Source organism: Mytilus californianus, unplaced genomic scaffold (assembly GCF_021869535.1).
Source record: "Mytilus californianus isolate M0D057914Y unplaced genomic scaffold, xbMytCali1.0.p SCAF_10, whole genome shotgun sequence".
NCBI classification, from domain to species: Eukaryota; Metazoa; Mollusca; class Bivalvia; order Mytilida; family Mytilidae; genus Mytilus; species Mytilus californianus.
The window spans coordinates 19855503-19877213 of record NW_026262582.1 but is presented as its reverse complement, the minus strand read 5'-3'; the positions used below and the strand labels follow the sequence as shown (position 1 = coordinate 19877213).

Genomic DNA, 21711 nt, shown 5'->3' with positions numbered 1-21711 from the left:
TGAATAATAGATGAAGGGTATTTGTGAATGAAACATCAACCCAACGACTCAAAAATCCAAAGACATCAAGAGATTAATACAATGACTTTAGCGATTAACAATTTTCTACTTATTCACATCTTTCTTAACAATCGAAGAATGATAATTTTTTTTCTTATTATATATATAAGGGAAAAAAAAAATGAACAAAAAGTGCTCATTGACATTAATATTTGGAATAAGAATTCCAACTATGAATATAGCAATGTTAAAACCTTACAATTAATCCTATTTCTATTTTTTATTTAAACCTATTAACTTGTTGAAAGTTTGACAGTAAATTGTATGCTTTAGAATACAATTTACTGTCATACTTTTCACAAACCATTACATGTTTTTAGTTCCAAGTTTTGTTTTTTTAATAGCCCTTACCAACGTAACAGGTCCTATACAAGCAGGACATTTCTCACAATATGGATCTGGTGTTTCCACCCCCGGTGATGACCCTGGAGTCATTTCTGGCGTCTGTCCAAAAGGTCATTATTGTCCAGAGCAGAGTTCTCTTCCAACATCATGTCCAGCCGGAACTTATGGGTAAGTAACTCACATAAGTAACCATAGTGATAACTTTTGGATGATTTCTATTTCTTATTTTGTCTTTAACAGAGAGTTCCAATATTATATCCAGCAAAAACTTCGTCATTAATCTTTGTCCCACCATAGTGATGACCTTGGTTTGTCCTACAAAAAAAATAATTTTCATAACTAAGGATTCAATATTATTCAGGCAATACCAACTTTTGTTGATTTTATGGCTGTAGGTGAACAACTAATTAAATTGTTAACCCAAATACACTTTTTTATGAGCTTGTTTGCAGACTTTGCCAAAATTAGAAATCAAATACTGTTAATTCAGAAATTATTGAATGCATTTATTAATGCAACTTTTGAAGAATGGACATAAATGCGACATTAATTATTGTGATTTTGGGAAAAGCTGCATACAGATATACGCATCAGATATCAGAAAGTGAGTTATTATTGAAATAACTTGCCCAGTTGCAATATTTGCATATATGAAAACCTCGCAATAATTTTTGAATTTACAGTAGCCTTGAAAATACAATTTTTCCTAAATCATTGGGAAAAAAAATGAATCAACAGTATTATTTGAGTGTTGTTACACTTGGCTACCATTCCCAGAGCTGGTAATATATTCAATGTTTGTATCCAGTTTTCAAGTTTGATCGAACTCACTGAGTCAGTCTAGTTCAAAGCAAGGTATATTTTATTCATTAAAATGTTATTGGACAACATCTTTGAAAATCATATAGAATAAGATAAAAATTATATTGTGGATGGTTTGGGTTATTAAAAATCCTCCTTCCCTCAAATTCAATTTTTGGACCAGCCCTTACTTTTTTCATTTATTACAGATTTTCCATCAAGCTACAATCTGAGGCTGCCTGTACAAATTGTGATGGAGGGTACTATTGTCCCAGTCAGAACATGACTGACAAAGGACCACAGTGTACTGCTGGGTACTATTGTAGCAGTAAATCACCTGAGCCAACACCTGTCAATTCAACTTATGGAGATATATGTCCTGCAGGTATGTTAATCAAACATCACACTCGCCATTTATCCCACGATGTGTAGACTTTGAGCAGCCATTTTTAGATTGAAAAAAAAACCTTGCCAAGAAAAGGTGAGGTGGGGTGTTGTAAATTCAAAACTTTTTGATGTTTTTATTATTGCAAAAGTAGGTTTTGCAAAAAATGAAAAACTAACAATTTTAATTTAACAGCATTACTTGGATGAAGAATATCCTGAAATCGCAATAATAAATGTCACATCTTTGTCGTTGGGCAACAAAAACCATAATAAATCCATGTGAAAATTCACGAATTATCAGTATCCTTTAACAACAACAACATTGAATAACCAAAAGACTTTTTGTGCATTTTAATTGATAAGAAAGTTCAAAGCAGATATAATTTCATGTAGTTTCCATGATAAAGATAGTTCTGAATTAGTGACAATTAATTTGCTGTTTCAGATGCTGAAGGTATTTCTTTCATACACTAACATGAATATGTGTTTAATCCATTTACCATTTTAAATACTGTTATAAAAAGAACAATTTTCGTTTGTATTTTTTGTACAAGGAATATGTGAAATTTTAAATAATTTAACACTAGTTGAAATAGGTAAATTCACAAATTATTGCATGCATTTATTATTGCGATTTTTGAAGAATGGACAAAAATGCAATATTAATGCAATTTCCAGAATATCTGCATACAAATAAATGTATCAGATATTAGAAAGTGAGTTCTTATCATTCCAATACTCACCCAGTCGCATTATTCCCATTACCGGTAATAAAAACCTCGCAAAAATTTCTGAATTTACATTATCTATACCATTGATGGATGTTATTTTCAGGGTCCTACTGTGAGATTGGATCACAGGGTCCCACACCATGCCCAGCAGGGTACTATACCAACCAGACAGGATTGTCAGCATGTTACGATTGTCCAAAGGGACACTACTGCTTAGTTGGTACATCAAGTCCAGAACCTTGCCCCATGGGATATTGGTGTCCTATCAATTCAGAGCTACCGTATACAAATCCATGTCCTACAGGAAAATACAACAACAACACAGGACAGGATCAGGCCACAGATTGTACAGCTTGTCCACCAGGGTGAGTACTGTTTTTGGGGATGTTTGTTCGTAGGAATTAAAAGGTTCCAGACCACTAGGTTTTAGCTAATTCATTTGAAAATTATATGTTAATGTAGAACACTGCTTATTTTTTTAATATCAATATTTTCTAATTTGAATTTATTTATATCTTGCAATAAAAAAGATTGTAACATTGTTCAAACTTGCAATTTTACTTTGCTCCTTGTAATTTTCTCATTTAGAAAATAAACGAAATTTTCCAGGTGTTGTTTTTATAGTGTCGCCTTATATTTCCATGCTGAAGTTGATTCCCAAATGAAAAAATAAGAATATATAGGCATCTGATCTCTGTGACCTATTTTCCACATATGGTAGTGGTCTGGACCTGTTAAAGAAAATGTGGGGCATACATGAATGAGACAGCAGCCGAATGACACTAAATCTACAGGTTAACATACTGTCTTCAGCAATAAGACAGATGTTTTTTACAATATGTAAAGTTCTAAATTGGTTTAATTCTAGTATGGAATATAAATTAAGTTCTGTTATCATATTTATGAAGTTTATTAATTTTGTTTACCTGTGTCTTACAGATATTACTGTGAAACACAAGGACTTGCCATGCCTACAGGAGAGTGTGATGGAGGATGGTATTGTATAGAAGGCTCAGAGTTTGCCCAACCTAATGATGTTGCCCAAGGAGGAGAATGTCAGGCAGGCAACTTCTGTCCTAATGGTAGTTCTTCACAGACACCTTGTACACCTGGATACTATTGTGACAATAATGGTAAAACTTCTTGCCTTCTTGCCCTTACATGACAATATTTCAGATTTGCCTTTCTGACAAATATAATTAAATTCAATTTTGCCTTTGTGACAGAAATGTTAAAATTTCTTGCCTTCTTATCCATTCTTGGCAGTAATGGTAAAATTAAATTTTACTGACAATAATGGTACAATTTCTCGCCACCTTATCCGTCCTTGACAATGATATTTTCATTGAGTTTTGACTTTCTGACAATGGTGAAATTCATTGCAATCTTGCCCATCTTTTATCCAATGCTTTATATAAGTAGGGGTTTGGACAGATTAAAAATTTTAATAAACATTCCTTGTGCTGACTGACAACATTTGATGTGGTATTATGAGTAAAATGACTTTTTATTTCAGGTTTATCAAATGAGACTGGTCTTTGTTCAGCAGGATATTATTGTAATGGAGGATCGTCTACACCCACACCAGTAGGTCAGGCTTACGGTAAGTACCAGTTTTATTGAGAGTTTAAGCTTTACGACGTAGGCATAGGCATTGGTAATCATACCACATATCCTTATTTTATTTAGCAGAGGTTTATGTGAGTGTAAATCTGGTTTAACTAAACCACATGTTGCCTGTACCAAGTCAGGCTATCAGGTTTGGAAAGTAATGGTTTTATTGTGTGTTTTAGTTATACGACAAATGGTCTAGAAAGGCATAGGGGGGAGTTTATGTGGGTGTAAAACTTGTTTAACTTAACCACATTTTGTGTCTGTACCAAGTCAGGCTATCAGGGTTGGAAAGTAACGGTTTTATTGTGTGTATTAGTTCTACGACAAATGGTCTAGATAGGCATAGGGGGGAGTTTATGTGGGTGTAAAACTGGTTTAACTTAACCACATTTTGTGTCTGTACCAGGTCAGGCTATTAGGCATATGGGAAGTATCAGTTTTATTGTGTGTTTTAGTGACAAGACATACGGTCTAGATAGACAAAGGGGGAGGTTTGTGCTTAGGTAAATCTGGTGTGATCCCACCACATTTTGTGCTTGTACCAAGTCAGGCTATCTTTGGTAAGTTCTCTGGATCCTTTACAGCAGCACTTATCAACCAGACTTATTGAAAAGACTTAAAAATGTTTGCACCAGCACCTGTAGGTCAGGCTTACACTAGTAACCAACTATGCATGAGGATCTTAATGCCAGCTCCTGCAGGTCAGGCTCATAGTTGTTTTTAGTAACACATTGTTTTCTTTTAGGGTAAAATTGCTGTTGTATTACTTTTGACAGTGGTTTTAGGATGACTGAGATTTCCTGATAATTCATTCCTAGATCTATATTTTTTTATAAAAGAGAACACATGACCATACTGTCGACTATTTTCAACAGCTGTACTAACTATCAGGCAATGAAAAACTTTTCCCAAAATATTTTAATTCAACTCTATGCCATAATAAAATATTTTATAATTTATCAAAGAACATTCCTACAGATCATACAATAATGCTTAATAGTAATAATCTCTTCCATTAATTCCAGGTGATGTATGCCAAATGGGTCAGTATTGTCCTATCGGTAGCCCAAGTGGTACCAACTGTCCTCCAGGGACTTACCTCAACACTACAGGAAGTACAGACCTCTCAGACTGTCACACATGTCTACAAGGATACTACTGTGCTGGGTACGGAAACCCTGCAGCATCAGGACCCTGTACTGTTGGATTTTATTGTCCTACTGGAATGAACATCTCAACACCAGGAGAATACACTTGTCCACAAGGTATGTGTCAATATATCACCTTTAGATTCTAATTAAAGAATCAATAAGAAGCCATCACGCTCAAGTTATGATTATTTGGTCACATAAGACACACACATAAGATTTTTCTGAACGAGTATACATGTGTACTGTATAAGGATGGAAAAACACAGGTCAATTCCATAAAGTAACATACATATTACATGATTCACATTTATATTTATATTTATGGAATTATGTAATTAACTAAAAATGAGAAAGAACTTTTTATTTTTAAAACACCCAGTTCTTAAAAATAAAAAAAGATAAATGATGATCAAAGTACACATTGGACAAATGTTGGAAATCCAGCTCCTCTCACCAATGAAAGAGACCTCCTTTTATTTGTATTTCACTTATGAATAAGTAGAAAGTAAAATAAAGTGAAACATTGTGGGCTATAATTATTACATAGTATTTTTTAATTATAGGTCATTACTGCCCAGAAGGAAGCCACCAGCAAGTCAGATGTGATTCAGGAACATACCAAGATGAGACTGAACAGGGAACCTGTAAAGAATGTCCTACTGGTTACTTCTGTGACAATGTCAAAGCACCAGTAGTATTGTATAGCAGTTCCGTTTGTCCAGAAGGTTTGTGAAATTATTTTTGTTTACAAAACAAATGAGGGCTATTCCATTAAAATGTATGTGGGAGGGTAGGAAGGGAAGTTTAATTATTGAATGTGGGTCATGGGTCTTTTTTCAGTATGCGTCTATTACCATTATGCAAAATTATCTAAAAAATGGTTCTTGGTTGTAGGGATATTTTAAAAGTCCTCTCCTACCCTCCCACATACATTTTAATGGATCCTACCCTCCCACATACATTTTAATGGAATAGCCCTGAACATAAAATGGAGATTACTCATGAAAACTTAAAATATATTTTACTCTTATAATCTCGTGTATGAATTTATCATGGATCCTTATTTTGAGAGACTATCATAACTTTTTGTGAGCATTTCATCACCATAAACTTTTCTCCTTTATATCAGTTGTTGTAACTGCTAAAATGTTCTATAATAAAAATATTCCAAATTTATTAAAACCATGTTAATCATACCTGGATCTTGGGGACGATCTTAGTTAATGACTTCTTTTGTTGGCTCACACTATTTTAATAAAAAATCCTTATGAAGACATCACATAATAAAACAACTATTTGTAATAAGTTTTGAATAACATACCATTATACAAATTACTTGGCAAAATGTCTGAAATGACTTACTTCTATTATGTAGGGACAAATTCCTTTTGTTTCAAATTTTTACCATTCAGAAGACTTTTAAAAATATCAATAGAATTTGCAGTTATGTTATTTTCAGATAAAATTTTCCATTTGCTCACTTATCTTATCTAACTCTTTTTATGCTATGATGGTTGTGATTTGATGCCCCTGCCATGGCAGAATGGGCATTTTAAGGTTTATCGTCCATTAGTACGTATGTCCCGAAATTGGTTTCCATTCTCTTACTTAAGTTTGCCTTGACCAAATGTTATTAAATTATTCACAACGCTTATTACCTCAAAACACAGATCAAGTTGGAATTTGGGTGACAAGACTTTCACCGTTCTAGAGTTATGTCCCTTAATAAATGAAAATATTGGTGAATTTACCATTTCCACACTCTTACTTAACTTTGCCTCAACCAAATGTTATGAAACTTATACACAATGCTTATTACCACCAAACACAGATCAAGTTTAAATTTGGGTGGCATAACTTACACTGTTCTCAAGTTACTCCATTACTGTTTGTTATTGAACAAAGGGAGCACTCAAACCCCTGAGTAATCTCTAATGACAACATACAGAAACAAATGTCTATAAGTTTCAAAGAAAGCAAAACATCAATAGGTTTGAATTAGTAAATTGACTCTTGCATATTTACAAGTGGGGGCATTTGTGCCTCATTAACACATTCTATTTTTATTTGATAATATTTCTGACATAGGTCAGTAAACCCTACTATTTTTATTTCAGGATATTACTGTCCAAATGGTACTAAATATGACAATGAGTACCCCTGTCCCACAGGAACATACAGTAACTACACAGGTCTACAGATGGAGTCTGACTGTCTCCTGTGTCCTGGAGGGTACTATTGTGATCTACAGGCCCAGACTGATTATTCAAAGATTTGTGCTGCAGGGTAAGTGTTCATGTCTCTCAGGCAGGGCTTCCAAAACGGTCATATATTCCGGACTTGACCGAAACTTTCATAAAAAGACCGGCTGCTCTCAGCCTCAAACGGTCAAATAGAATTGGTGTGCCACATTTTGTTATTCAAGGCATTTTCATGAAACGGTCATTTCAATATTTACCAACTATCGATCGATAAAAATGTCCGTTTGGGGTTTTGGGCATGTCCGTTTGAGCATTTTAGTTTATAATTGTGGCAATCTATTTCACAAAGATATTTCGGTCATAATTGGGTTTAATAAAACAGAAGCAGCATATTTCAGATACTTTGAAGTGTCTCAGTTAGTCTAATCCTCTGGGTACATAAATGTACGGCTTGGTCTTTAGCTTGTGTACATCAATAAAAAGTAGAAAAAACACGTTTTCTTTTATTTAAATAACAACAAGCTGTCAAACAATTATCCCTTCAATAAGTTATATTGAAGCCATAAATCATTCACTGATTACAGGTTTGTTACCTTTGATGAGGTGTCCTTAGCTTGTCTTTATCAATAGAATTAATGATGCGTAACAATGTACATAAAGGTAATCAGGTAAACGAGGTCAAACATGTAAGCGTGTATGGAACAACATCCTATTTAATTACGCTTTATAGATATTATTTTAAATGAGCATTCAGTTTAAAAAAGTATCCTGATATTTAAAAGTTATTCTTCAAATAAGGATATTTATAAATAATAAGTATGATGTATATTATTTTATTTAACACTGTACATCGTGTTAAATACTGGGGTACTCTCAAGGGGAAAATTTACTAAAATATACAGGAAAAACACTGAGAATAGCTTCGCTTAGGTATACCAAGCTGAGTTGTCCAATAAATAAGGGGGGCGTTCTCTATTCTTGTTTTCATATTAAAAACTGTTTTTATAATTAAAATCATAAAGAATAATATTCAATCATGACAATCTCAGACTGTTATAAAGACTTTGTCTCAAATTGAACTTTACAAATCTGCCATCATGGGCAAATGTAAACGCTTACTTTATTGCTAAAGAAAACTTACCAATGGACAAATTTCAGTCAATAAATGATTTAACTAAGTTAAATGGTGCCGTGATCACTTCTAAATTATATCAAGATAACAATGCCTGCTCCGAATTTATTCAGACAATTTCCGATGTTATAGAGAAAGAGGTGATGTCCGACATAAAGTTAAGTCCCGCCGTGGGAATTATGATCGACAAGTCAACTGATCAGTTTAAAACAATATCCTTCATTGGGCCTCCTCAATGTTATCTATAAATACCGCATCAGTTGTAAAAGTCACGTGGTCAGGTAATCAATACACAAAAAGAAAAGTATCACGTGTATTGATGATCAAGTTGTACTGCAATTAAAGCCAACATCAACAGTTTCAAATAAGATGGCCTTAATTTACAAAGTGTTAAGTACTCACAGAGAGAAGATAGATTATATAAACAGAAACAAAAACATGAGAACAGTCAGGTACTGAAGCTGATTGATGCAATGATGGTTACTGTAACACGATACACAGAAAAATGACACAATACCGAGGATAATATTTTATTTATTTTTAGAATGAAGAAAACAAAACAGTTATAAATAATTTTATTGCATATAACACTACTAATTATTTAGACACATATATCAATTTATGCATCCTCTCAGTTACATTTAAGTATCCAGCTGATCATTGACCGTCAAAAATATTTCTTTGAAAAATGTCCGGCTGTCGTCAGGAAATTTTGGAAGCCCTGCTCTCAGGGTAACAATATCTCTCACCATGTCTCATTGAGAACTACAAAGTACCTCTGTCCCACAGGAACATACAGTAACTACACAGGTCTACAGATGGAGTCTGACTGTCTCTTGTGTCCTGGAGGGTACTATTGTGATCTACAGGCCCAGACTGATTATTCAAAGATTTGTGCTGCAGGGAAAGTGTTCATGTCTCTCAGGGTAACAATATCTCTCACCATGTCTCATTGAGTACCACAAAGTACCTCTGTCCCACAGGAACATACAGGAACTACACAGGTCTTCAGACGGAGTAAAATGGTCTTATTCAAGTATTTTAGTATTCACAGTGTAGTATTAATGCACCATGACAACTCTTGCGAGCAGCAACTTTTTTTTATTTAATAGTGAGACAGAAAAAGTACTATGAATACCATTGCTGAAAATGTTTTATTGCTCTTATGGTGATTTTGAAGTCAAAGTGTTATTTTTCAGATACTACTGCCGACAAGGGGCAATGACTGGAACACCTAACCAAGGAACAGATGCTGATGAATGTCCAGCTGGTCACTATTGTCCAATCCAGACCTCTGAACCGGTCAAATGTCCAAAAGGAACATTCTCAAACATGACCAAACTGATTGGAGAAAGTGAATGTGTCAACTGTACTGCAGGTAATGTCTTATTGATTAAAACATGTTCAAAAAGACCCACTTATTATACCCCAGCTTGGATATTGCTATGACCTTGCCCATTCATCTGTCAATATTTTCATTAATTTTACAGATTGAGAAAGGATTTTATATTTGGTTGAGAACTTTTTAATGTTGAGTTGTATCATGTTAGTGATTTTCAGACGGGATACACTTTGCACAAATCACTTACATTTTCTTGTTATTGAAGAAAAAATTATTTCAATGGCACTTTTACTTAAAAATTCTAGATGATCATTTGTATAATGAAGAAAACGTTCATGGGGTCTTGAATTTAGATGGATTTATACTGAATTTACCATGGATTTATACTGAATTTACCATGGATTCACCCTTTGTGCTGAATATTTTACCACAAGGGATAGCAAAATTATTGATAAACCTTTTGTAACGGGTATTAATATGAATATCATCACGAATGGCCATTGATTGTATTATCCATACTATTAACTTGTATTCAGTACTAAGTATAAAATAAATATATTTCAGGTTACTATTGTGGACAGCTTGCTTTATTAGATCCAGAGGGATTCTGTCAGGAGAGATACTATTGTCCAGAAAGTTCTGACCTTGCTACATTCCTTGACTGTCCCATGGGTGCCTACTGTCCAACAGGAAGTGCTATACCCACACTGTGCCCTAATGGTATGAAACAATAATTTGGCTTGTATATAAATGGAATACTTTGGTTTTTTTTTATAAAAATGTTACTTGTAACCTGTCCCATGCTTTCATATAATTTGTACTATAGGTTATTTAGGCTGTATGTAGATTTCCTTTATCCAAAACATTATGAATGCATTTTTTAATGCAATACATAAAAGGAGATGTTGAATATTTATTGATGAGACCCAACTACACAAAAATGGACATTCAGAGTACAAAAATGTTCATTTTTAATCAGAAAAATAACAAAATAAAAGCATGTGCAGTTAAAAACATACTAAAAAAAGTTCTTACATGTAACACAATAATAGTCGTCTATCACATTCGTGCATTCTCCAATCATTTCAAATGTCACAATGCTAATGTAGTAATGTCATAGTAAGAGTGGATTGTTAAATGACATCATTTCAGGTCAACTGGTGTAACTCAATTATAAATGGGAACTCGATATTGATCTATACTTCTATAATAGACAAGAAAAAAAACAAGCACATGCAAAAAAAAATAAACAGTACTTTGTCAAAGAATGCTTACTGAACTTATTGATAACTTGAAGATGAGTTTTGAATGTATTTTATTTTTTAGGAACTTACTCAAATGCAACAAACTTAAAGATCAGTTCTGAATGTACAATTTGTCCTGGTGGTTATTATTGTGAGACAGAGGGACTCGTATCACCAACAGGATTATGTGGAGAAGGTAGGAGAAATCACTTTCAATATTTCATTTAATTAAAGACAATTATTTCAATTAATCACAGAGTACTTGGTCATTGTTTAACAATTTTGTAGAACCATTACTTGAATCAACACTTTATATATTGATTGCTGCAGTAGTTTTGTCTCCGAGAGTTTTGTTTGATCAGCATTTCCTATTTTCTATGATGATAATGAGTTCTGTAAACCAACTTATTTTCGTGTTTAGCTCTTTCTAGCCAACTTCTTGACAGTTTTTTTGTTGTGTTATTTCCTCTTTTCATTAATGTATTAAAATTTATAGAGAAGAGCATAGATTGACATACTCTTTTATAAACATGTTAATTTTTCGAAAAAAGTGGCAAAAATAAATCTGTCAATATAATAAATAGTATTTTGAAAGGGAAAAAAGTGTTTTTTAGCGTATTTTTTTTTCAACAAATGTCAATGATTATACCTGAATACTGTCTGAAAGCCCTTGTTCTTATGTTTACATTTATACAAAGTGTTACCCTATACCCTAATACTTTTGTTTATTTTCAGGGTACTATTGTCCAGATGGGACCATACAGAAAGAACCACCATTAACCTTCTGTCCTGTAGGAAACTACTGTCCCACAGGTGTTTCACAACCTATACCATGTAGGAACCAGACAGAGGTATGTCAGACCTTTCACTTATGGTCGTGAAAAGGGGGGGTATGTGCACTGACAAACGGGAAATAAAATGGACATTTCACAATGAAAGAAAAATTAAAATCTGACTTACATGTTGCTTTTTAACCAATTGGCATGAAACAATGTGGATAATGGGCTTCAAGCACAAAAGACATGACATAAAAATTGCAGAAAAAATAATTCAATACCACCAGGTTATCTATTCTTGTGGGAAATGTTTTTAAATTTAGAGGCCTGACAATGCCAAAGTTTTTTTTTTTTATTAATTTCAGTGGCTGGTCTAGTAAGATGGTTGATATTAGGATTTATATTGAACACGGTATTGACTTACTTGATGATAATTTCTATATTGTAATAATTTTTTCTTCAGAATAACCACACCCATGCAGTTGAATGTTACCCTTGTCCAGCAGGATTTTACTGTGCCATCTCAGGCCAAAGTGAGATATGCCCTGCAGGATACTACTGCCCTGCTGGCACTGGGTTGGACTGGAAGAGCTGCCCCCGAGGAACCTACAGTGATGTACAAGGGCTATATGATGAAAGCCAATGTAAACCATGTCCAGCTGGGCAATTTTGTGATGGGGAACATCTCACAACACCTTCAGGTAATAGAAATAGGGAATGTTTCAAAATGATTTTCTGTTGTAGATAAATTGTAAAGGGAAGATATACCAATAATTTTTGGGGTAAAATAAATTTTCTGTAAAAAAAATCTGCAATAATTCCATGTTCTGTAAAAACATTCTCAAGTATTTAAACTTGTAGTTTCACCCTACCGATGGAAACCACAAAAAATTGATAACCCGTGAACAAAAGTAAACCCACAGTATGCACTGATTATAAGAGTTATTTATATTGAACAAGATAATTATGAAATTTTGTTTACACTTCGATAGCTGATACAAATAATGCAACATTATTTACAAAAAAAGTGATTTTCTAAATTAGTTTTTCTATGATATTTCAGGTGATTGTTCTGCTGGCCATTGGTGTATGCAGGGAATAGACAGAGATTATCCGAATGGACTCAACCAATCTAGTCTGCTCAACAACACATGTTATGATGACAGAGAGCTCGGATATGGTGGTCTGTGTTTCCGTGGTCACTACTGTCCAGTTGCAACATCTTATCCAATCGTTTGTGACAATGGAACTTATGCAAATGTAGAAGGCTTGTCATCTTGTGATCAGTGTCCTATGGGTAAGATATGATCTGTACATAACCTTTTACAGTATTTTCTGCATTCTTCAGCTCTTTTTGGTGAACTGGATAAAAAACTTCACATTGTGTTTAGCAGCTGATATTTTATGGTATCTTTATGCAAAAAACTTGATAATCTGTTTATTGTACAATTTCTAGTCACCCCTCCATGAGAGTAGAGTATTAGGCTTGGTTGTTATGCCACATAGCTGACAAATTCTGCAGACATTTCAAAGTCATGATACAAGAATAATCGAGCAACTGAACAGTGTAATATATGTGCAAGGAAGTATGATAATGTTAATTATCTTTTCAGGTTATTATTGCCCACAAGGAACTGCCAATTATACTGATTACCCATGCCCAACTGGTCACTACTGTCCTGCCAGTACCAAGAACTGGAACCAGTATCCATGTAATTCTGGAACATTTAACAATCAAACAATGAGAACAGCTAGTGGAGACTGTCTCAGTTGTACAGGTAGGTCAACACATTATTATAACTGAGTCTAGAAAACTTTTCTATAAGCTATAAGCCAGATGTTAAAAAAAATATTTTGGAACTTTATCAATTAGGTATACCTTATTTAAGAAGTTTAGCAATTTTGCTATTGCTGAAAGGCTCTTGTAAATAAACTGCATAAATTATTTGTGAACCCACAGTTTGGAAGTGTAAATATCTTAGTTTTTTTCTTGCTGACTTTGAGTGTTTTGCATTGTTTACATGTTTGAATACTGCCATTTTAATTTCAACCTTTGCATCTCTGTGTCAACTGTTTATAATAGATCTTCATTCTGTAATTGACAATCCCAAGCTGAAGTTTTGGAACAAATCATCTTTTATATGAAATTGAAGTATCTCAAGCTGATATATTCAAATTCCTGCTGAAAGATTTTGACCTCCCTTGCAGGTGACAGGTTCAAAGGTGGAGATTTCAAATTTTGAAAGGAAAAAGAGTGATTCTCCCTTCTATAACTTGTGCCTTGCCAGATGTGAAATCTATTAATTGATTTTCCCTTTTGCAGGAGGATACTATTGTGGACAGACTGGATTATCTGAACCATCTGGTCCCTGTGCTGCAGGATATTACTGTGATGGTGGCGCCACTACTGACATGCCATCTGGTGCTGGTGGGAACCAGTGCACTGCAGGGTATTATTGTCCTGAAGCCTCAGCTTTTGCTGTAGCATGTGACCCTGGTTATTACTGTGCTAATGACAGACTTAACGAAACATCTGGAAAATGTAATCCTGGATATTACTGTACCAGTCTTGCTACTGTAGCTAATCCTACTGATGGAACAACAGGTAACCAGTTCAGTTATCGTACTGCTAATTTATTTTGTGGTGTTAATGTGAAGTATAAATTCATAGACACAAGTTAATTTTAAAACATGATAGTAATTATCTTCTGTTCTTTTGAAGTTCAGTTCTTAGAATAGATTAGAAATGAAGACACAAGTAGGGGAGGGGAATACCTTGTTTCAATTTTTTTCATTTTGCCTTCAGGGAATTTTTTAGAGAGCTAAAATATAGTAGATCATCTTGTAAATGACATCATTAAGACCTTTAGACTGGCAGATCTCCAGTCTCTGATACAAACAGAAATGTCTCTTTTGACCTTCAGAATGCTTATTTAAGATCTTAACAACTATTAAAAATAAAGAACTGCAGAACCAACAACTCTTAATTTCCATATTGGTAGAGATCCCTTAAGTGGATACAGATGGTATGCAGGGTCGTCAAAAGAAATTAAATACCACTATTAAAACTATATTATATGTACAATACATAGAATAGGATAGTATAGTAGAACTTAAGACAAATGATTGCAAATTGATTTGTAATGAATAGATATAGGCACTAAAATGGAATTAGTAGATTTCGGTACTAAAAAATGTTAATTTCATAAATCTTATGATCTGATGTATTATAGGAAACATTTGTCCAGAGGGAGCGCATTGTCCTGAAGGAAGTACATCTCCTACCCTGTGTCAAGCAGGATATTACCTCAATAGTACGGGAAATGACGACATGTCTGACTGTATTCTGTGTACACCTGGAATGTATTGCGGTGGAAGTGGAAACAATGTTCCAGACGGATTATGTAGTGCCGGATGGTACTGTCCAGGTGGTCAAGATACATCTATGCCAACAGGATACAATTGTACTCTAGGACATTATTGTGCTGAGGGTAGTTCAGCACCATTGCGATGTGCATCTGGTTCATACCAAGATGAGCTTGGACAGTCAAATTGTAAAGGATGTCCAGCCGGATATTTCTGTGATAACATTATGGATCCAGTTGTACTATATAATGATTCCTACTGTCCAACAGGATTTTACTGTCCAGAAAATACAACCATGTCCAATGAATTCCCTTGTCCAACTGGAACATTTAATAACGTAACACACCAAACTTCTGTGAATGACTGCCAACAGTGTTCCGGTGGAATGTACTGTGACCAGACTGGACTAAGTCAACCAGTTGGACAATGTCTGCCAGGATATTACTGTCTGTATGGAGCAAATAGTTCTACACCATCGCAACCTAGTAATGCTGATATCTGTCCAGAAGGTCTCTATTGTCCATTAGGTACTGTCAGCCCTCAGTCCTGTCCTCCAGGAACATTTAATCCCACAACAGGAAGACAGAGTGTAGATGAGTGTACTAATTGTACCTCTGGATATTATTGTCCTAGCTACAACATGACAGCTGCAGTTGATTTGTGTCAAGCAGGTAAGTTGATTTGTGTCTAGTAGGTTAGTTAATATATGTATAGTAGGTAGCTGATTTCTGTTTTATAGGTAGTTGATTTCTGTCAAGCAGTTTAGTTGATTTGTGTTTTGCAGGTAGTTGATTTGTATCTAGCAGGTTGGTTTGATTGATAACATATGTTCTTTTAAAAAAAAAATAAGAAATACCATATTTTGTTGGAACATAGAAAATCAAGGAAAAGGGTAAAATTCGCATGTAGATAATAGCTGTTTCTTGAATAAACAAAATATAAAATTTCCCAAAAAATATGAAATAGTTCAGATTAGGCCAAAAAAAAATTCCTTGAGAAATTATACAATTTTTTTTTACAATGTATAACAACCTGATTAGAAGAGATGATACTATTGAAATGTATATATTACAAATTATCATGCATATTTAAAACTTTTTTCTAGGATATTACTGCCCCAGTAAGGCTGATGTAGCTGCCTTCATTATATGTCCAGCAGGATCTTACTGTCAAACAGGAAGTGGTACACCCACAGCCTGTCCTGCAGGAACTTTCTCAAACATGACAGGTCTAACAGCTGAAGCTCAGTGTAGTAATTGTACTGGAGGATACTATTGTCCTGATCCAGGTAATTATCTCCTTCCCTATGTTACTACCACATTCCTCCCTCTTTAGGGAATTCTCTAACCTAATTGGTCTATTAGCAGATGCTCAGTGGACTAATTGTACTGGAGGATACTATTGTCCTGATCCAGGTAATTATCTCCTTCCCTATGTTACTACCACATTCCTCCCTCTTTAGGGAATTCTCTAACCTAATTGGTCTATTAGCAGAAGCTCAGTGTACTAATTGTACTGGAGGATACTATTGTCCTGATCCAGGTAATTATCATATTTAATTCTCTTTTTCTTCTTTTCTATTACGGTACAAAAACATACATTCATCTGCAATGAAAAAATAATCATTTTCATGAAGTCAAATAATAATTTACACAATTTTACAGTAGAATTATATTACTCTAAAAGGGGGGGGGGGGGTGTTTGTCATAGGTTTATTTATGCTAATTTCACCAATATCGCTATTAAAATTTAATTGGGAAAATATCGCCTTTGATAATTTTTGTCATGCCTTGATGGAGTCAAAAAGCGAGACATAGGTATGCTGTTTCCGGCGTCGGCAGGGACGGCGATGGCTGCGTCAACAATGTATTAGTTTGTGATTAGGTCAGTTTAAGATGAACCACTAATGTTAAGTCAATGATATTCGGTATGCAAATGTATTGGCATTTGCAAGTTTCATTTCCATGGAGATTATATAACCCCACCCCCTAATTAAGGTTCATTGATTTTGAAACTTTTACATAGTTTATAAGTGAATGTTTGTGTTTAGGTTTGTTTAAAGGGAACGACTGTATTAGCATTGGTACATCTCATTTCCATGGAGATTGTTTAGCCCTGTACCTTCAGTCATGGTTCATTGACTTTGAATATTTGCATAACTTACATATTAAAGTATTGTAATTTTAATTTCAACATTTGCATTATCAAAATAACAAATAGGCGAGACATATCTCTGTGTTAACAGTTTATTATCTTTTTGATAGATCAGAATCAAAGCTAAGAAAAACATAAAAATTAACCCTTGTAAACTGGTTCTGCATTTAAAATCTGCAAATTTAAACTCTGAGAAATAAACCACATTATCATATACATATACCTAATGTTTTGTAGGAATGACAGACACAGGATACCAATGCTGGGGAGGATACTACTGTCCCACAGGAATATCTGTACCAAACCCTGTAGGGTACATCTGTCCACAGGGAATGCATTGTCCCAATGGAAGTGAAATTTACAAGGTGAGATTTGGTTCAATTTTAGATGAACCACAAAAGAGCTGTTTTTTGAATGATACCTCTGTTCATAGAACATCTTCAATTGTTAACTCTGTTCATGAGAAATTTGTTGTTAGAAATTGAGGTGGGTAGTGAAATGATTTGGGTCAAGATTATTTAAATTTTTTATCAATAAGGAATTCCTTTTTTCCCTTTTGAAGTGCAAAATTTGATACTTATATGGTATATTGTCAAAACTCATAGAATGGTGATAAAAAAATGAAGTCGGACCACAATTATTTTTGAAAACATAATTTGAATGGAAAATTGCACTGGCACAAAAATAATTGTGAAGAAATACTCCATAAAATACTTATGAACTGTACTGTAGACCATGAACAAAGGGAATGAATTGTTTTCTGAAACCTCTTTGAATGTCCACTTAACCAATTGGAAATTACTTTTGCAGCAATGTGCAGATGGAACATACACCAGCACAACAGGGGAGAGTTCATGTGCAGTATGTCCACAAGGTTCATACTGTCTCCCTGTTATACCAGACAACTCTACAGACAACATCAAAGACTGTCCACAAGGATACTATTGTCCTCAAGGTGAGAAAATGGAATTAACACCCCAAGCACTGTACTGTAAGGAAATGAATACACTGCTCTTCATCTGGACATAAAGACTTTAATCAATGATGTAAAGAACTTACACCTTTAGTATAGGAGGATCAAGATGACCCCTAATATTGACTTAAAATGCAATTGTTACAAATGATCTAGAAGATACATATGCAGTTTTCAATGAATAACATTAATACCTGGTGAGGCCATCCTACAGAGACTGTTTAAATATTTGTTGCCGAACAACACACAATATTATTTATTACCATTCATTTACATATTTGAAAGATCACCCATTTGCTTACTTGATAACATTGAAATAATATTATGAACTATTTTGAACATCTTTTCTATATAATTCCAATCAGTGTTTAAAATGTGGACAGACTTTGAAGTATGAAGTTTTGTAGTCTAAGATTGCTCTTGTGAATTATTTCTTCAGCCTCAGTAAGTCATAAAAATGTTGTCCTACGTGGAAGCAATCACGGATTAGAAGTAGTGTAGATGAAAGATTAAAACATTTTGGGAAAAAAACTATAATTTCATATTTTTTAACAGGTACTGGAAGAGATTGGATGTCCTGTCCATCAGGGACATATTCTAGCGCATTGAGTCTGTACGAGGAGAGTCAATGTTTACCATGTACTGCAGGGAAGTATTGTATGGGAACACATCTAACTACTGACAGTGGAGATTGTTCTGCAGGTATGGTTTGGTCACATTTTTAGAAGTACTTAAATTGTTTTGCTAAAATTTAGAAATTTGTGATTTCATTTAATGAAGTACAAATGTAAACTTTATGGCAATAAAAACATATAAAGTCTTAAATGCATAATAATGTTATTGTTTGAAGTGTCCATAGCCACAGATACCGTGGCCAAAAGAAAATTAAAAAAAGACAATAGTCATTAAAAAAAGATTAAGCAATTTGCCTAAATGCATAATGATATTGTTGGAAGTGTCCATAAGATTGATTGCAGAATTCCAATCTTTAATTATTTCTTGTCTTTCAGGCTACTATTGTACATCAGGAGTGGATCGTTCAATGCCTGGAGCTAGTAATGACACGGCCACAGCAAACTGTTCCTGTCCATCTACGACATACTTTACTGGTGTGGGAGGTATCTGTCCAGTTGGTCACTATTGTCCAACAGGTACAGATGTACCCAAGGAATGTCTGGCTGGAAGCTATACCGATATGATTGGTCAGTCTGCCTGTACTACGTGTCCAGAAGGATTTTACTGCTTAACCAATGCTACTGAATACTTATCAACACCTTGTCCAGTTGGTAAGTATCTTATCATAAAACATTATTGCATATACTGTATTGGGGAATTATTATGATGATTTTACATCTGCTCTTAAGTGGGAGTTATATTTCTTAGAATGAATTATCTTTAGTAGATCATATTAGCTTTAAATGAATCAAATTTACTTAAAACCAGTACAAAGCTACATGTTTTATTTATTTTTTATTTTTTAAAGTAAATTATTTTCTCAGGTTTGGATTTAATTATCTTCCTTAAAACTTGAGCCCATTTGAGAAAATAATAAAATTTGTATCAAGACCTATTTTCCTAATATTCTATATAACATCAAGAAAAAGATATTGTTTTTCCGATTTATTATTACAAGTCAGAGCAAACTTCACATGACCTTTTAACACAAAACTTCCTAATAAATCAATGCCGTCCTAGAGCAAAATATTAAAGTAAAAGGTTCAACACCACAGTTATATAATAAACAATGTTATTTAGTAAAGCAAGTTTGAGAATGTTGAATTACTACTGTATTAAAAACAGTAATTCAAAAGAAAATCAGTAAAATGGTTTAACAATCATGATCAGAGGGTAATGTGATATTTCTGTCACTGTTCTATAGGTCAATACTGTCCAAACGGTACACAGTATGGTACACAGTACCCATGTCCAGCAGGAACATACAACCCATCCACACAAAGAACATCACTGTCTGATTGTATTGACTGTCCTGGTGGAGAATATTGTGAAGGAGTAGGTAACTCTGCTCCGACTGGAAACTGCACTGCAGGATGGTACTGTTCTGGTGGCGCTGATAGTCCAAATACAACAACAAATGGTGGCAAATGTCAGCCTGGATACTATTGTCCTGAACGTAAGTAGCCATAATATTATTGTTCTGAACCAAAGTCATTGAGGTAGAATAATTTGTTATTCAAAATGTATCTTACAAGAAAACACAATGAAAATCATATTTAAGTATTAAAATAAATTTTAGTAATGAGAATCCACCTTAAAAAAATAGCCTTGTTATTAAATTTAGAAAAACATTTCACAGAAAATTTCCATTTTACTTCATATCAACAAAATAGATGAATTATGTGCACTGTTAAGTTGATGTAGTGTGAAATTTATACATGAAAGTGATTTATTTCTTTTGGTTAAATAAATTTATCATAAAAATATTTCTTTTTGATTAATTCCAGATTCTTCTGACCCCACACCATGCCCAGGAGGTCAATACTGTCAATTCGATGGTCTAGACATGCCCACAGATAACTGTTCTGCTGGTTACTACTGTATAGCAAGGGCAACAACTCCAACACCAACAGATGGCACTACTGGTGACCTTTGCCCTGCTGGATATTATTGTATATCAGGAGCATCTTACCCTACACCATGCAGCCCTGGAACATACAGTGGTAGTACAGGAAATACACAGTCTGGGGATTGTCTGCAGTGTAGCTTTGGAGAGTACTGTGGAAGCTACAATCTCACTGAAACAACAGGTAAAAAGGCAAAATGTGACCTTGAATTTAAACTTTGATTATAAAATATCAATAAGGCCATACTTTCATGGTTCTTACATGAATCTATTTGCTGGATAAAAAAATGAAATCTTTGTTTTGGACATGCTGTCAAAATACAATAATTTTATGCACATTAAAAGCTTTAGGAAAGCCTTGGCTAAACACAAAACATTTCTGATCATGGGATGCAGCAGGGGTTATAGACAAATTCAGTTTAATGTGATATTAGAAATATCTCTTCATGTGAGAAATAGATAAAAAAGGCCACAACCATATGAAATGTTTAGTAATGAATTAGATAAAAAAAAAGAAATGATAAGCTTTTTTACAATTGAAAAATACATGTTACAAAAATATTTTGAAATGTTATAAAATTGTATTTTTTTCAGGGAACTGTACTGCTGGCTACTACTGTCCACAAGGGCAGATAACTGACACACCATTTTTGTGTACTGTTGGCCATTATTGCAAAGAAGGAACAGCGACACCTACAATCTGTCCAAGTGGATTCTATCAGGATTTGATTGGCCAATCAGATTGTAAATTATGCCCCAGTGGTTATTATTGTGACAATACAGCAGGAGTGGTTGTTGTGAATGACACAGTCACATGTCCTGAGGGATATTTCTGTCCAGAAGGTAGGAACTG

The 21711-nt window shown here is 34.1% G+C and overlaps 1 protein-coding gene across 4 annotated transcripts in view; it reads left to right on the top strand.

The window, feature by feature from the left end:
* LOC127717736 (uncharacterized) overlaps positions 1-21711 on the top strand; it is a 154804-nt gene that overhangs the window by 58566 nt on the left and 74527 nt on the right. For 2 of the 4 annotated variants that reach the window (XM_052223504.1, XM_052223503.1), the window contains exons 34-58: positions 405-573; positions 1416-1591; positions 2428-2689; positions 3264-3457; positions 3841-3927; positions 4964-5203; positions 5653-5814; positions 7207-7375; positions 9622-9800; positions 10329-10484; positions 11091-11204; positions 11744-11859; positions 12248-12485; positions 12848-13081; positions 13398-13562; positions 14108-14389; positions 15018-15821; positions 16256-16438; positions 17542-17669; positions 18115-18259; positions 18833-18979; positions 19288-19563; positions 20157-20408; positions 20740-21042; positions 21453-21701. In XM_052223504.1, coding sequence (XP_052079464.1) covers positions 405-573; positions 1416-1591; positions 2428-2689; positions 3264-3457; positions 3841-3927; positions 4964-5203; positions 5653-5814; positions 7207-7375; positions 9622-9800; positions 10329-10484; positions 11091-11204; positions 11744-11859; positions 12248-12485; positions 12848-13081; positions 13398-13562; positions 14108-14389; positions 15018-15821; positions 16256-16438; positions 17542-17669; positions 18115-18259; positions 18833-18979; positions 19288-19563; positions 20157-20408; positions 20740-21042; positions 21453-21701 — 5430 coding nt within the window. The remainder of the gene's footprint in view (positions 1-404; positions 574-1415; positions 1592-2427; positions 2690-3263; positions 3458-3840; positions 3928-4963; positions 5204-5652; positions 5815-7206; positions 7376-9621; positions 9801-10328; positions 10485-11090; positions 11205-11743; positions 11860-12247; positions 12486-12847; positions 13082-13397; positions 13563-14107; positions 14390-15017; positions 15822-16255; positions 16439-17541; positions 17670-18114; positions 18260-18832; positions 18980-19287; positions 19564-20156; positions 20409-20739; positions 21043-21452; positions 21702-21711) is intronic. The other 2 variants (XM_052223505.1, XM_052223506.1) reach the window with 2 other exon arrangements.